Here is a 16,417-nt window from a genome sequence, read left to right as displayed (position 1 = left end):
CCGATGTCGTTGCTGACGGATCTGGCCTCTCCCACATTACGGCGACCTCTCAAAGGCCAAACGCTGCATAGAATCTATGTGGGCTTCGCTGCAGACAGCCAAGTCGTCGTCACGGCGCGAAGCCGCGAACCCAACGCAGGGGAGCGCGTATGTATGTGGCTTGGAGAAGGCTGTTGATTTCTGACGAAGACTGCCGTCCAAGCCCATCGCAGCGAAAGCCGAGAAGAGTTGCAAATGAGAGATAAGGTTATTCATTCTTAAAAGTTTATCGCCAAGCGAGCATCGCTGCCATTGCACAACGGCCCAAGAGAGTTTACATGTCAGCGCCCCTGACATGCCAACGATATCAGAGACATGCTGTACGAGTGCTGATCATTCACATTCGACGAGCACCTGCTTCAGCACATCTACCAAGCAACCTTTGACACGGAGAGTGGTGGTCCAGCCACTGACGAGGGGCTCAAGACGATCTGGAATGCAGATGTTTTGGGTGATCAGGGGCAGACGGGCAAAATGAAAGGTGTTGGCGGCCTGGGCGGCGGCAGTGGCAGCCTGTTTTCCTTTTTCTTCTTCCCCTCAGCCTTCTCTCAACTCGACCGTCAGCCGTGGAGCCTCATGGAAAAGTTTGCATGAAAGCGTCGTCGTCGTCGTCGTCGTCTCCTTCAGCCTCTTGCAGTAAACCCCTCATACGTCTTGGGTAGATCTAGACACCGATATGGTCTGGACCCTTTGCTCGAATCCGATCAGAGTACCCGACCGTTTACCAAAAGCGATCGGTGACAGCGGCATCTAGTCTGGTTAGCCAGCGGGAGACGATAGAATCTGGTTTAGGGGGGTTCGTAAGTTCTCTTTCAGACTGAGACATAGTGTCTTGAAGTTAAATGAACCGGAGGATGTGGCTTGCGCTTCAAAGAAACTGAGGAGTTTTCCCCCAAAGCCCCGTGTTCCTGAAAGCGGTAAACCTGCCGGGACTCGACTGCAACAGCGCAATCCCCATGGTACCGACTCCCGAGGGAGAGTCCTGAAGAATGAGAATGGAATGAGATATATCTACATCCTCGAAGCCCTGGTCTATCCGGGTTTCCTTCTTGCTCTCGCATCTTCAAGCTACCACTTGGAACACTCTCCTTGATTGCATCCCTTTCTGCTCTTCTTCAGTTTCTCAACAATCCTATTTTCCCGGGTATCATCAACTTCAGTCTTCAGCTCAGTGGCAGGAACCATCCTTCCATTCAGTCAGTCACTCCTTCTAACGACTCTACTTCCACCAAAACGATCCCGGTGATTTCGATATATCCGAAGCCCCAATACCCATATCTCAAGCCACCACAATGCACTTCTCAGCCAGCGCAACCTTTGCCTTGGGCCTGTTGGCCTCTCAAGCCGCGGCGTTGAACATCGTCAAGGTGCCAAAGTTCCGCGCCGCCGGACTCCCAACCTACACAACCACTCTCGCTGCCCCCACGACGACCCTTGCCACGATCATCTTGACGACCGCGTCACCGACCTCGTCATCAACCTCGTCCACAGCGACAGTCGCACCCACTGCCTCTGCTAACTCGACTCTGAGCGCCGACCTGCAGCGTGCCCTCGACCTCCACAACATCTACCGCGCGGCTGTTGGCAACGCCAACTTGACCTGGGATGATGATTTGGCCAAGTCGGCTCAAGTCTGGGCCGATCACTTGACGACTGTAGGCAGCCTGGTTCACGACAAGAACCCCGGCGGCCAGGGAGAGTGTTTGGCTTCGCAGTCGGGCGGCACCAACTCCTACTTCACCAACGGTGTTCAGCTGTGGTTGGATGAGAAGCCTCTGTACGATGGCCAGCCTATTCGCACCACTGGATCTCCCAACTACTTGAACTATGGCCACTACAGTAAGTACTTTGGTCTTTGATTGATGCAGAACTATGTAACTAACAAGTTGACAGCTCAAGCCATCTGGAAGGATACCAAGCAGGTCGGCTTGGCCATGGCCACCAGCCCCTCCGGTACCACCTTTGTGGTCGCACGTTACTTGCCCGCTGGAAACATGTAAGTTCCATCATCTGGTTCTGATCATATTCGCAAGCCTGACTAACCTCTCCTAGCATCGGTTCCTTGCCCTACTAAGCAAGGAATGAAGGACTCTCAGTGCTACTTGAGATATGTCAATCATCGCTATTGGTTCGGCTCGGCTTTTTGATTTAGACCGCTTCTCCTTCACTCAGTTGCTTATGCTCATGGCAAGATTTGCATGTCTTGGGCCATTTCACTGCACATAGATTGTACAGTTCCGTTCAGATTCTTCAATCATTCAAGAGAAACCAAAGTTTAGAGACCTCCAATACCAAACATTCATTCAATCAAACCCTCCGAAACTTGCAAAACAAAACAAAATGCCGAATCCGGAAAAGGGTTCAAGGTAAGGTTCTGACTTGGCAACGCCGTCTCATCTTCACCAAGTGTCTCTGCCCCACCTAGCAAAAGACGCCCGTCCGAAACTCGGCGGACGAACCGGACGTGCACTCACTCATCCTCCAACTTTCAACAACACTCACTTCCACTTCTCGTCCGTCCGAAAAGTACACAACCCACACACATAACCAATGTCTCCCAGTCTCAATCTCACATGATGGCCGGCGACGAGCGAGGTACCATCACCGTCCGCACCGCTGCCTCGGAACGGCGAGCTGCAGCCGCCAAGCGCCGCTTCGTCCGCAGGGGCACCAAGAGCTGCTGGGAATGCCGGAGACGCAAGATTCGTTGCATCTTTGACGATAACGGACTTCGGGATACGTGTAAAACGTGTTGGCAGAAGGGAACGCCTTGTGTAAGTCAAGAGTTCCCCGAAGAGGATGCCCAGACAGCTCCGGCTCCGGTGGGCAGCCTCGGGGACCGGCTGAATCGGGTTGAGCGACTGGTCGAGCAGTTATACCACCGAGTGGATGATCTTGATGTCCCCATGCCTAGTTCTCCGCAGGAGAAGATAGGAGGGAGCTGTAGCCCTGGAGGTGAAGAATCGGCCGCCATAGGCCCGGCCACTGAAGCGGGTTCTGAAGCCGTCGGCAGCCCTTCACCGACTCGGAATGCAGACTCATCAACGGTAGGATCAGCTTGAGCATCCGAAAGAACTAATTACTGACGAACACCTACCTACTCATTGATAAAGATTCAATCGCAACAGGAGAACAACGATGCACAATCAATTGAAGGCTCATCACGACCGCAAGTCACCACTCACTATGAGACCACCGCGACAGTTCGCCCAACAGTCAATGCCAAGCTCACGGCCTACACCAGGCAGCTCTCCGCTGCCATTCCCGCCCTAGAAGATTGCCGGGTCATTTACAAGCTCTACTCTGAAGCTGACATCGTCTTTCAGCTGATGTTTACACCCCACTGCCTTTTGGAGAAGCTTAAGCCAGAGTCTGTCGAGCACTTTATGGAATCACTCAGAACACCAATGCACCCCACCCTCCTGGCCAAAAAGATGCTCATGTTGGGCACGATGCTTCAACGAGTTCCGACTCATGCCGGAGAGATTGCGTCCGAAGAAACCTATCGCATCGTTGACAGGCTGGCAGAAACAGCTATTTCTGTGGTGTGCGAGAACAACGTACTATTGGGCACGCTCGACGGTCTCGAATGTCTCATTTTGCAAACTGTTTATCATGCCAACGGAGGCAATCCCAGATTATCACTGTTGACCTGCCGTCGCGCGATAACTGTTGCTCAATTGATGGGGCTTCACCGCCCACACGACCCGGCCACTATTGAGACTGTAGATTCGAATTCGACGGCTGTACCTGGCTTCGTGTGGTTTCGTCTGGTATACCTGGAGCGCTTCATCTGCCTACTTCTAGGACTTCCCAGCAGCACCCACGATGCAAAAGTCGTTAATGACGAGAAGACGCAGATGTACGTCAACAGCCACCACATTGACAGACTCGAACAAGTTCATTCCGCCATCGCCGCCAAGATCATCCAACGAAATGAGTCGGGGTCATACTTATTCGACATGGATACTACTCACGCACTGGACCAAGAGCTTCAAGTAATCGCCACGACGATGCCGTCGCGCTGGTGGACGATTCCAAACTTCACCAAGCGGCACAAGGACCCTATGCCGATCGTCCGCAACAGCCTCAATCTCGCCAACCAGCTCTTTCACTTCTTCCTTATCATCGAGCTCCACCTCCCCTTCATGCTCCGCCACTCCAAGAACGGCGCAGCCAGCAGCAGCAGAATGGCCTGCGTTGACGCGAGCAGAGAAGTTCTTTCTAGGTTCATCGCGATCCGTAATCCGGAAGGGATATGTAGCATCCCCGATGCCGCCGACTTCTTTGCCCTCATCGCTGCTATGACGCTTATGCTCGCACACATTGACGCCCGAAGGCGCGATAGGGGGAAGGATATCCTCGCGCACCAGAGGCACACGGACCGCGACAAGGTCGAGCAGACGTTGGAGCATATGCGTGACGGGAGCTCCAAGAACACGGATATGCTGTCAATGAAGAGCGCAGATGTCTTGAAGAGCCTGCTTGCGATCGAGGCTGATGCTGCCGGGGGTTCGACGTTTACTGCGAGTTTAAGTTCGGCGCCGACCCCAGCTTCGGCTTCATGTGGTGGTGCGGGCGATGAGCGGAGCACAGGTGATGCTAGGAATGTGCTGCAGCTCAAGATTCCGTGTTATGGTACCGTCATTATCTCTCCAGATGCTCCCCCTTCTCGGGAGCCTTGGATGCCTGTCAGCCGTGCTCAGCACGGAATGGTTCCGGAAAGCCGTATTCCGGGAAACCTCAATGTCGCGACTCCCTTTGTCGGAGGTCCTCCAGCAGGGTTGTGCCCAGGTGAAGAGGCTGCTTTCATCCCAAACTCGAGTGGCCAGGGTGGTGAGAACTTACAGCTCGACCCCGATGTGGATCCAAGATGGCTCTTCGAACTCGGGAATCCTAGGCTACTGGGCAATGGAATTGCCGCTGGTCTGGAGGATTGGCCTTTTCAGGGAGTTGATGCGGCCTTCTTTGACAGCATGATCAGAGGTTTCGAAGGCGGCGATGAGTTTAGCGGAGGAAGCGTACCGTAATCCCATTACCATTTTACTTCACGTGAAGTAGGAATAGGATACGAGGCAAGTGAATCGACTGACGAAATACAAGAGTCGACTCTGTTGAACAGAAGCATATTCCTTCTATCGACAGGACTCTAACATCATCATGATCAAGTAACTAGAGCATACGGGGTATCGAAACACTCTTCCCAATTCTTCTTCCCAGACGACCAAAACTTCTCCAGAATATCTTTTGTCGCCAGGGGCAAATACGCACCCAGATGTACACTTTCATCAGCCAAACGCTTAGAAATAAACGACCTCGCCGCCGCGCTTCCCATTTTAGCATCGAACCCAGCAACAATCATCGGCCACATGACGCAGCTCCTTAGGACCTGGGACCCGGCGGCCTTCTCGAGCAGGGTCATGAGCTTGCTGCCATGTATCGTCTTCACGGCCCGCCAGCCCGCGGAAGCGGGTATCACACAAACGCTCTGGAGGGATGCGATGGCAAAGACTACGACGGCGGACTGGTACACCTGCGCCATTGTCAGGAAGTCGTCTTGCGATTCGGTCTTGGCGGACGACCAACTTTCGGGGGAGAAGTCTATGATGCGCTCAAGGAGGTCTTCGGCCTCGGTCTGGAGGGAGTCGAGCGTATCTGATGACTCTGGCTGCGTTGCGAGGTATCTAAGGCGATTGATGCAGATGACGTCGATGAAAAGTTCTACAGGACAGGGGAGGAAGGGGTAGTATCCTGTTTCGTAGACTTCCTGGATGAGGTCTCTCATCTTGAAATTGAGCAGGGGTGACACTAGGTCGTATGCGGGGCTGGTTGTGTTTGCCATATTCTCGATGCTGTGGGAGTGCGTGTCATCAGTGATCTGCACCTACAAGACGGGTCACTGACCGAGATGCTTACATCTTGCAGAACAGGATCACAGTCTTGTAGCCCGCCGCGGCGTCGCAAACACTTCTCAAGCCACCGCGCATCTCGATGATGGCCATGAAACCGTTGAGATGGTGCCTCCAGTTGTCGGCCGTTACTGATCCCATGAGCTGTACTCCGACAGATTAGGCTTAATGTTTCCCAGCAAGCGAGGGAGTTTAGGAAAGGAGAAGGCGTGAAATGGAAGGGGGCCAGGATACACACATCTGCGTATAAGAATACAATGACCGCTGCCATCGTGTAGTCAGAGATTCTTCTCTTTTCATTACGGTGGCTAACCTCTTCATTCAAGGCCTGGATTGCCGTACATCGATGCTGATGGAAGCGGGCTCGAACTTCTGCTTGGTACATGTCGTTTTTCTTCTTGGACAAGCGCAGCATGCGGTGGTCGATGGCCATCGCAACGAGAGCGTGTTGGATGGGGACTCCCATGTATTGTACGTACGTCACAGGTACAAGCCACGGGCTGTTGGTCAACTGATTCGCTGCGAAGAATGGGTAGACCTGATCGTTCCCTGTTGCGGATTGAGCCTCCATCAGTTGTGTGGTCTCTCAAACAAGGCAAAGCCCCGGCTCAGTTGGGCCACTAAGGTGGGCTGGTAACTTACAATAGAGTGTAGCCTCAATAATGTCACAAGTCTCATCTCTCAACTCATAACCGGGAAAGATGTGCACAGTGCGGTCCAAGCGAGTACCCGATACGTCGGATCTAAGAGCCTTTGCGATCTCCGACTCGGTTTGCCCTTTGGTACCGTCCTTTGATGAGACCTTGTCGTTCTTCTTGTTGGCAGGAGGGCTCTTCCGTTTCCACGTCCGGGTCTTAACCTTGCCAGGGGCAAGCCATATCAATGGCTTCTTGTCCTCGTACCCGGGACACACGACGCCGCTAGTCTTGCACTTTACGCAGACGGGACGTGCCGAGTCGCAGACTAATCGACGCCGTTGACATTCCCAGCATTGTCTCCTCGCATTGCTGGGCTCTGTCTGCGTTTGTGTCTGTACCTGTGCCTGCGGCGGTGCACCCACTGCGAGCGCCAGCTTTCTAGAAGTGGAAGTCATCGTCTGTTTTGGGGACTGGGGAGTTTCCCGTCTCAACGGTGCACCGAACGGCTTTACGTTTCGGGCTATTGGAAGTAGACGGAGTGACGGGATGGCACATAAATCCTGCAACCCGCTGGCTCGGGTCGAGTTTAATACATGTAGTGAGGAGTTGAGTTGGAGCTGCCTGTCGGTCAGCTACGGTTACCTAGTCGGCGACGACGAGTAGGGGGCGCAGTGCATGTCTTGGCCACTTGGATAGCCTAATCCGGTAAAGTACGGGGCATTCCTTCGAGATCATCACGTCTCTAGCGCGTCAGCAAGACAGCCCTACCAGAGAGGGGATGATAGGCGAGCTGTGTACGAATGGAGTTGTCTGACGACTTCATTGGATGGCTTACATGGCTTCTTACCTATTCCCGTCCGATAGCGAGTGTGAACAAGAGCAAATTACTGTAAAAAAGAGATCGGATGTTTAACCAATGGCGCCACGGGGGCTGAGGAGATGTGCATCGTACACAGCCAAATGAACCTTGCTACGGGCGTTGGACCATGATAAGTTAGAAGACTTTAAAGATGATTCATCTCACGTCGGTGGCGACGATGCGAATTTATTGGTGCGTAAGCTTGACAGAATTCCTTGACCCTGTTTGCTCTCTTACTCTTATGTCACAGCATTCAAAACCAATGAAACTCATCAAAACCAGATCAAGGTTTTCGAAGAGGTAATTGGAATCAGTAGAGGACAAATCAAAGTATATAATCTGGATTAGATTGTCTACTTTCAAAATCGTCGAGCATTTAACTTCCTCGAGAACCGTAAAAGGAGCTCTCCTGGAACTGACTTGCTAAAAAATAGTTAATAGTTGCGCAAGTCAGTTGATCGAATATCGGAAAACGGGAGTACCTAATTCCGAGCCACAAGCGTCGATGGTTTAGTGGTAAAATTCTCCGTTGCCATCCAGCAGCGTCGGGGAGCCGGGGGTTCGATTCCCCCTCGACGCAATCTTTTGACATCCAGGCTTTCTTTTTTGCTTTCTTTTTCTTTTATGGTCAGACAAGATGACTTATTTGTCGCGTCTTGTCACAGCCTTGTGGGCGAAAAGTTGGGGCAGTTCGCGGGAAATAATCACAGTTGGCCAGAATATAACACGGATAATCCATCTGCTGGGGTAGATTACCAGCGAACCAGTATGAGGCATCTCATGAGGAGACGATGTATGAACTCGCTACGTCAATCGGACATGTGCTCGTTCTAAAATGACAGGCTTGATTGACTACCATCTCGGTTTCCGTACTTCAGACGTTAGATAAGACGATAGTGGCGAAAGGCTTCAATCCCTCGGTATCAGTTCTCTGTGTTGTTCGTCAAGCCAAATGATCCTCGATAGCTAGCTTCCTGTGCTGTCACGGGACCGTCTGAGAGACGGAAGTCAATTGCTGTGAGCCACGCCAGACTCAAAGGTTTCATCTGCGAGCAGACTCGTGTTGTAGAAACAGCAAGCTGACCTCTACGCGTCGCAAACAGCGTCCAGAGGGTCCAATATTTGATCCAACAGAAGTTCTGATCGCGACCCTTTGAACTTGGTGCGTTGCATCGGTAGCCCGAAATGTCGGAGTCGGAGTTTTGTCCAGCAACCAACCGATGAATGAGGTGAAAACTCGCCTAAGTTTGTAGGCACGCTCATTTCTCAAATTTGTGACTGAAAGAGAAAGACCGTCCGAAACTACACCGCCAGGCACAAACGACGTTGAAGGTTTTATGTGCCTTGGCTATCCGTCGATTAGACTTTGGATTCATGTTCAAGGCCGCACCGGTGCAACCACAACGAGTGAACGCGGGGCGAAAGGTAGGTAATCATTTACTCATCGTTGCTAAATAACCGGCTACCACCGAGGGTGTGCAAAGGCCTTGAGGCTGGAGCATATTCGAAGTTGAGACGAACTCTGAATATCTGGACTCTGCCTGCCCCCCATCCATTAGTCTCTCCGCGCGCCTAGCTGGTCACCACTTCCTCCAGTTCCAGGAGATCAGCCCTCGACTCCTCGGACCTCACCACTTCATCATCCCAATCAGTGATCCCCAAGAGCCGATTTTGACCAAGTCTGCGAGGACCGTGCTCTGTTGCAAAGTCCGACATGAACCTTGTCCCTTGCAGCCCTGCTCTAGCCCCTTGGATCCTTGTAAGTCGTCGACCGGTAAGGCGGGGGGTATTCTCTTTCCTCACTCCCGAGCTCCCCCAGAGTCAAAGACCGCCTAGGAGTCCGAGAAGAGTGTTTATTGGAATAGCAGTCTTCAAACGGGATAGCTTGTTAGCCCCCAGGCACGTCGTGCAGACTCAGCAATCCTACCGGAAGAGCCGTGATACCAGCCGCTGCAAGCCACGGGCGGCTCGCCAGCATCTAGAAGGTCGAAATCACCGAGGGGCTGAGTGCAAAGCCGCCGACAAACCCACTCGCCCCGATTAAAACAGACTGGGATGATGGGACTTTTAAATTACGCAAGTCGTTTTGCGTCGCATTGCGGATATATGCGTGCGCGCTTTGACTGGAGGCAACGGTAATCCAGCCAAAATTCCGCGGCCAAGACTTCGGGTCCGAGTCTGCTCGCCATCTGGTCTATCACTACATCTGACTTGAAAGAAAAAAAGGCAAAGAAACATGTACGTCACTGCTAATTTGTTGGCGTTTGAAAATTCGTTATCTCATATCCTATCGTACTTTGTATAAGTCACTGTACAACGATACGCGTAAAAAGCAACAATCGCAGGGCAGGGAAGCCGGCGGTAACTTCATGAATCATGATCGTGCGTATGATACGAGTTCACGCGCCCACTGTGGTCTTCCCTGCCGGGGTATCTGACGACGCTTTCAAGAGGCTCCTCTTTCCCCATCAACACCGTAAATGCGTAAGTAAGCCCACTCCGGGCTGCGTGTACTTTGTCTGTGTCATTGTTTGCCAATGCACACTGCCTCTCATAATGACGCCTGCCGTGTCGTTCTTCTTATCGCTGCCGCATCATGACTATCGCTGCTGTCGACGTCCTCTTCCGAGATCCAGAATTCTGTTCGCTTCTGAATACCCGGTTCAAGTGGGATATCGCTGTGATCGCTCTTTGATATGGAGGGCCTGCGCTCCGAGCGGATGAATGTGTCGGTGTTGCCGCCATTGTCGCCGTGTAATCTGCTGCCGTTGTTGTATGCGGATCGAGACCGATGTGAGGAATTCCCGTACCCTGAGGGGTGGGAGCTAGGAAGTTGCTTTTCTCCAAAGAAGTAGAACCAGAGGGATCTGGAGAGAGCCAGGTTTCCAGCAATGATTCCAATGTAAAGTTCAAGGTTAGACCAGATTGCGGTTACTGCATAGACGTCTGAGGATCATGTTAGCTAGGCTCTTGGGACCATCATCCGAGAAATGTCCTTACAACTCAAGTCGTTTGTTACCAGGCCTAGAGAGGATGCTCTAGCGATACCAAAGCCAGTTGCACTGTAAGCTAATGTCAGTATACTAGTCCGGGCTCGGGGTCGGAGAGGCTTGCTAACATCAAACCGAGACTCATCAGTGCCCCAACCGAAAGCTTGGTCGATAGTGGTATGCGGACTTGCCAGACTACGACTAGAGGCAACAGGGAACATAATAGGTCTGTCGCAACGGAGTATGCTAAGGAGGGTTTGTATCAGTCGCAAGTCAACAATGTCGTACGTTCCTGTCCTTAACTTACAGATGGTCAAGTAAATCGAGTATATCCGAATCTTGGCCTCCCAGCACACTCCATTTCCAGTCCAGTACGCGTTGACGGGATCGCATTCGGCGAGCAGGATGATAATGACCCCAAAGTTGGTGATGACCAGACCAGCCATAACGGACCACAGGAAGTATTTAAGCCTGCTGGAGTCTTTGATGCGTAGCAGCAATAGCATGATGGAGCACTTAAGCAAGCAGATACTGGCGAATAGGAGGATTTGCGCGAACCATCCAAGCATGTTGTTGTTAACGTATTCTTCAGTCGAAATGTACCATCGGTGCTTCCCGTTACCCGTGTTCCCTTGCGCGCACTGAACGCCATATCTGACGATGCCGAGACTGGCGACGATGCCCATAAGATAGTCGTCCCATCCCAGATGCCGTAATGAAAACCGAACGTAGAGGCGAATCGAAGTTGTGAAGACGACGAAGAATATTAGCACGCCGGAGACACCAAGGAGGATTGGGTTAACGTTCTCGTCCGGCGGTAGCGGATTCGGAGGGGTGACTGGCGCCATCATGAGTGCCAATGTGTGAGTTTGGTGGACTCAAGCCTGGGTAGCGTGGAAGAAGACGCCAGGACAAGGAACGAGGGTGCAACGCGCCAGATAATACCAGGCCATGTGCTGGGTAAATGTATGGGAGAGAAGAAGAGGGCCAGCGGGTAATCAACCCACGGGATAGTCTCTGCACAAGGCAAAGACCAGGACGATCGCCAAGATCTGCTTTTGGATGGCAGCTCGTTTACCCCCGGACTTTTTAAACGTCCCACTTGACGCCCTTGGGCCTTGAGCGGGAAAAGGGAGCGTTGGTCGTCTTAAGAGCTGCGACGAAGCTGAGAAGGAGGAGGACAAGCTGCATGCAATTCCGCAGTAGCTAGCCCTGCATGCGCGGACGGAGGAAATATGAGATGCAAGGAGGTCAAGGCACCACGGCGCATATGTCTCAGATGGGCGAGACCCAATCTACCCATCCCGCGGTTGTGTCGGGAGGAGGGTGGTAAATGGCAATGATTTGATGCCTTGGACGCCGACAACGCCGAGGTGGTGTTGTGTTGGTTGGTAAGATGCAAGATTGCCCAGCCTTTGGTTCGATTCTTCCAAGTTAATAGGCAATTGATATTTTGTTTCGTTGCCCCGAGCGAGAGGTTGCATGCCAACCGACGGGAGCTAAACGCAAATGTCTAAGACCTTGATCCTCTCAACCACGGATATCGTGGGATACGCCCATTTGAGGGATCGTTGTGTCTCGCATGGCAAAGACGAGGGACCCCCTTCCCCAAAGAAGAAGGGTCTTGTCCGAGAATGACTGGGAGTCTCGTATTGTGGAAGCACGGGTTGGACGAGGATCCTCCTCTTCTCTCCTTCCTCGATACCCGCCCAGCCTCTGCGAACTCCTCTCTGGTTGCTTGGATACAAATTGAGTTTGAGCGGCCTCCGTTCCCCTGCGTATCTCTGTTGGTCGTTGACGGGGGCACGCTGCACTCGAGGGAGGGATCAAGTAGACCCTTGGACATGTGTGGATTCTTCTCATGCTGCGACCTGCAGTGCCTGCGCATCTGACAGGCTGTGGGATGTTGCGCAATGTGCCGCAGGTCTCCTAAGGGGTAAAGATGATTTACACACCTGTGGAGTTTTTTTTTGCCAATAATTACCAAGCAAACACCTGCAGCAGCGCTGAGCAGATGGAGTAATTTGATGACGATCGTCTTCCTACTTTGACTTTTTGACTTTTCCATCCCATCTTTCCCCTCCTTGTCTCTCGACATGTCTACGCAGACAAGACATGTAGTTGGTGGCCATGAGACAGATTCGGACACAGACCAGAAAGCATAACGGGTAGCCGAGCGGCGCGCGGGAGCTTTTCTGCTCATCCCGCTCGAAGGCGAGGGGCACGCTGGCGAGAGTTTCGGTCGTGCAGAGGGTGGTGCCCGAGTTTAATTAATGGAGGGAATGGCACGACTCTCAGGGGTATCCTGGGAACTCCGTAAGCAGGCTGCGCAACGAGGGACGAGCTTTCTGAACAAAGATATCAAAGAGGATCGTAGCCTTTGATGGCCCGGAGGCAAAACTCGGGAGAGAGAGAGAAACGGGGAGACGGGGAAGGGTCGGGAAACGCCGTTCAACCTGTCAATGCATCAAGAGACGTGGAGTTATTGTGGAATTGTTCATAACCGACCAAGACGCATGATTTGCTCAGACATGGTCACGTCAACTTGTCCAAACGGGTCTGACAGGCATATCCTTGAGTCATGAACCTGACCCCGGAGAACGACCGGCCGGCGCAGCTCCGCAGTCGTCAACGGCTCTTTTCCGGATAGGCACGTTGATGGCACGGTAACATTCGCCCGGGTACACAGCCATCCCCGTTTGCGAACACGTTGAACCGTGGGACGCTTGATGTTGCTTTGCGGCGCAGGAAGGGGGTTTGCTGTGCCTTTCGTCTCTGGTAGACCAGAACGCAACCGAACCTGCATAAGTGTCTGACGTTCCCTCGTCATCCATTTTCTTTTCCCCTCTCGTCTAATAGTCGGGGTAGACAGTCGGCGGCTGTCCAACAAGTCGTGTTGTTGGACCGGCGCGCTGGTAGCTTACGCGCGCATTTATAAGTGCTTACGCTGCCGTGTGATACGACCACGTCGTCGCCACCATCTCCTCTTCTCCCGGGACTTCTTCAGCGGTACTTACGGATAGGCTATAGCAGATGAAGATTCTCGGCACCCCACTATGCTACCATCATGTTCCCGTCCCTCCGGAGCTTAGAGGACGGGCGACCTGGGGCGGAGAGCAAGGATATTTCTTTGGGACGCGTGTCTGATAACTGGCGCCGTTCTCTTGGACTATGGATAAGAGGCCCTGCTAACTTGCTAAGAGGCTTGTAAGGGGATTAATAACCGCATTATTGACATTCGATTTTTACTTGAGGCAATTTGGGGGCTGCATACAAAAAGGTAGACGATCCTGCTGTCGCATGGAACAAGGCACGCCACAGCACGCCCTCCACTTTGTGTCGTTTGGTGCCATTGACGAGGTTCCCCAAACCTGGACCTGACGTGCAGATATCACGCGTATTGGTTTTGAAAGCTCGTGCGTTTGTTTCTCTTTTGATCTAGCAGACTAGCAGAAGCGCATTCCCAGATCGCCGAGCCGTGGGTTCCTAAACTTTATTTCTAGAACGTTTGGGAAAGATCGCTGCACGTCTTAGCCATGCTTGTCAAGTCGACTTTCGCCCTCGCCTCCGCGGCTCTTGTTTTGGGTGCCGCTTCTTCCTCCTCTTCGTCACAGCCCTATGAGGATACCTACGATTATGTAAGTTGTGCTCAGCTCTGCTCTCGGACGTTTGCGTTGCTTCGTTTACGGTGCCCTTCTGTTGTACCTATTCGCTTGTGCCCTTTCTTAGTATTTTACGTTTGATGCGGCCCGGGGAGGGGAATTACCTGATACACTAACACATTATCTTTCACCCCAGATCGTCGTCGGTGGTGGCACCGCTGGAGTAGCCGTGGCGGCCCGTCTCAGCGAGGGACTCCCTGCCTCTAAGATCCTCCTCATCGAGGCGGGACCCACGGTATGGGATGAGCCTAAAATCAACGTTCCCGGCATGAAGGGCTCGACTCTAGCCACAAAATACGACTGGAACTTCACCACCGTGCCGCAGACCAACGTCAATAGCCGAACTTTCACGGTCAACCGAGGCAAGGTCCTCGGCGGCAGCTCCGCCCTCAACCTCATGTCGTACGACAGGGCTGCCGTGGCCGAGTATGACAGCTGGGAGGCTCTCGGCAACCCGGGATGGAATTGGGAGACGATGATTGCCGCCATGAAGAAATCGGAGAACTTTACTGGCATCAATACCGATACGTACGGCTCCGAGGGCGTCGGTGATAGCGGTCCTGTCAAGGCTGTCATCAACCGCATCATTCCCGAGCATCAGAAGACATGGATTCCGACGATGAACGCCCTCGGCATCGAGAGCAACTTGGAGTCGCTCGGCGGAGACCCTCTCGGTGTAATGTATCAACCCAGCAGCATTGATCCGACTCATTACAATAGGTCTTACAGCGTCAACGCTTATGTTCCCATTGCCGGATCGAACTTGGAAATCCTGTCCGATACTATGGTTGTCAAAGTCAACCTCGAAAAGGCAGCAAGTAACTCGACGCTTCGAACGGCCACGGGCGTCACCCTTTCAGACGGAACCATCATCTCAGCCCAGAAGGAGGTAATCCTATCTGCTGGCTCCATCCAAAGTTCGGGTTTGTTAGAATTGTCTGGTATTGGCCAATCCTCGGTCCTCAACGCCTCTGGCATCGCCCAAATTATTGACCTCCCCGGCGTCGGTGAGAATCTACAGGACCATCTTCGCATCCAAAGCTCCTATCAGCTCAAGGATAACTACACCTCCTTCGACATCCTCCGCAGCAACGCCACCTACGCTGCGGAACAGCTGGCCCTCTGGAATGCCGGACAAGTCTCGCTCTACGACTACACCGGCAGCGGCTACACCTTCACGACTTGGGCACAAGCCATCGGCAACGACTCGCGTCTGGTTTCCCTCGCCAAGGAAGCCGCCGGCGAAGACCCCAGCGTCGTCGACCAGAAGAAGCTAGAATTCATGACCGACCCTTCCATCCCCCAGCTCGAAGTCATCTTCTCGGATGGCTACACCGGCGTCAAGGGCTACCCCGTATCAACCTCACCTCTCTTCGGCGAAGGATTCGTCACCCTCATCGCCGCAATCATGCACCCCATGAGCCGAGGTAACATCCACATCAACCCCGTCAATACCACAGGAAAGCCCATCATCAACCCGAACTACTTTGCGCACGAACACGATCTCGAGGCGGCAATTCAAGCAATCAAGTACTGCCGCAAGATTGCCACCACTGAACCCATGAGATCCATTTGGGACAATGAGTACGAACCTGGGCTGGATGTTGTCCAGACCGACGAGCAATGGAAGCAATTTGCCCTCAACACGACATTGAGCATCTTTCACCCCGTTGGAACCTGCTCCATGCTACCGAAGGAGGATGGCGGTGTTGTCGACAGCGACCTGAAGGTGTATGGAACTTCCAATCTGCGCGTGGTCGATGCTAGTGTCATCCCTCTTCTCATTTCTGCGCATGTACAGACTGCTATCTATGGCATCGCGGAGATTGCGGCCGAGCGCATTATTGCAGATGCTTAGTACTGATCTTGAGGCCAAGATGACAATATAGACTAGCGCTGGAACAAACATTTCTTTATAATTCTAATGATAATCCTTCACCTAAACCAAAAATATGCACTGAAGTATCTAACGTGCTGTATTACGGTTTCTTGCAATATAAATGACGAGACGGGAAGAAGTTTCCTCAGGCATATGGAAACAAGCGCCTACGCTTGAGTGGAGAGCAGAAGTAAAGTGGCCTCAGGCTGTTTTGATAGAGAATCCTGGAGCCTCAGCGACTGATGAAGACATCTCCAAAGGTGCAGAGCGTTCCACCCGGCCACAAGACTTGCAGGTTGAGTTAAGGCCTAGTGGAGTAGTCATCAAGCAATGCGATTCGAACGGTTCTTGAGACAGTCACATCATTTTAGACAAGCGTATATGTAATAATCTGAAGTGATTTATTTACGGAAAGAAAGTTTATACATAAGATAATCTAGA

At 52.5% G+C, this 16,417-nt stretch overlaps 6 protein-coding genes and 1 non-coding gene across 7 annotated transcripts; 4 read left to right on the top strand and 3 right to left on the bottom strand.

The window, feature by feature from the left end:
- Positions 1–1,331: 1,331 nt before the first annotated feature.
- Positions 1,332–2,039, top strand: BDP55DRAFT_553526 (CAP domain-containing protein; the record flags this gene model as incomplete). The annotated part of the gene is made up of 2 exons (XM_060569301.1): positions 1,332–1,878; positions 1,933–2,039. The coding sequence occupies 2 exons, from the start codon at positions 1,332–1,334 to the stop codon at positions 2,037–2,039; spliced, it is 654 nt and encodes a 217-aa protein (XP_060428931.1).
- Positions 2,040–2,375: 336 nt separating this feature from the next.
- On the top strand, positions 2,376–5,136 carry BDP55DRAFT_164191 (uncharacterized protein). Its single transcript, XM_060565716.1, has 2 exons — positions 2,376–3,086; positions 3,153–5,136. Exons 1-2 carry the CDS (start codon positions 2,613–2,615, stop codon positions 5,067–5,069), a joined length of 2,391 nt encoding a protein of 796 aa, XP_060428930.1. The 5' UTR covers positions 2,376–2,612; the 3' UTR covers positions 5,070–5,136.
- A 67-nt stretch (positions 5,137–5,203) lies between these two features.
- BDP55DRAFT_694317 (C6 zinc finger domain-containing protein) lies at positions 5,204–7,041 on the bottom strand (the record flags this gene model as incomplete). Its single annotated transcript, XM_060577341.1, has 5 exons — positions 5,204–5,891; positions 5,956–6,092; positions 6,187–6,497; positions 6,591–6,873; positions 6,985–7,041. The coding sequence occupies 5 exons, from the start codon at positions 7,039–7,041 to the stop codon at positions 5,204–5,206; spliced, it is 1,476 nt and encodes a 491-aa protein (XP_060428929.1).
- Positions 7,042–7,944: 903 nt separating this feature from the next.
- On the top strand, positions 7,945–8,025 carry BDP55DRAFT_t196. The gene has a single exon. It is a non-coding gene; the product is annotated as a tRNA-Gly (tRNA).
- Positions 8,026–9,708: 1,683 nt separating this feature from the next.
- BDP55DRAFT_164098 (uncharacterized protein) lies at positions 9,709–11,434 on the bottom strand. Its single transcript, XM_060565714.1, has 4 exons — positions 10,743–11,434; positions 10,564–10,681; positions 10,446–10,507; positions 9,709–10,391 (listed from the first exon to the last, which is right to left on the bottom strand). The coding sequence occupies exons 1-4, from the start codon at positions 11,284–11,286 to the stop codon at positions 9,997–9,999; spliced, it is 1,119 nt and encodes a 372-aa protein (XP_060428928.1). The 5' UTR covers positions 11,287–11,434; the 3' UTR covers positions 9,709–9,996.
- A 382-nt stretch (positions 11,435–11,816) lies between these two features.
- Positions 11,817–12,916, bottom strand: BDP55DRAFT_665371 (uncharacterized protein). Its single transcript, XM_060575029.1, has one exon. It carries the CDS (start codon positions 12,636–12,638, stop codon positions 11,949–11,951), a length of 690 nt encoding a protein of 229 aa, XP_060428927.1. The 5' UTR covers positions 12,639–12,916; the 3' UTR covers positions 11,817–11,948.
- A 1,055-nt stretch (positions 12,917–13,971) lies between these two features.
- On the top strand, positions 13,972–15,955 carry BDP55DRAFT_553396 (GMC oxidoreductase; the record flags this gene model as incomplete). The annotated part of the gene is made up of 2 exons (XM_060569285.1): positions 13,972–14,073; positions 14,234–15,955. The coding sequence occupies 2 exons, from the start codon at positions 13,972–13,974 to the stop codon at positions 15,953–15,955; spliced, it is 1,824 nt and encodes a 607-aa protein (XP_060428926.1).
- Between the last annotated feature and the right edge of the window lie 462 nt (positions 15,956–16,417).

Source organism: Colletotrichum godetiae (genome assembly GCF_030913485.1).
Source record: "Colletotrichum godetiae strain CBS 193.32 chromosome Unknown BDP55scaffold_23, whole genome shotgun sequence".
Classification (NCBI taxonomy): Eukaryota; Fungi; Ascomycota; class Sordariomycetes; order Glomerellales; family Glomerellaceae; genus Colletotrichum; species Colletotrichum godetiae.
Note: the sequence above shows the minus strand (reverse complement) of the source record. Positions and strands in the feature narration are given on the sequence as shown.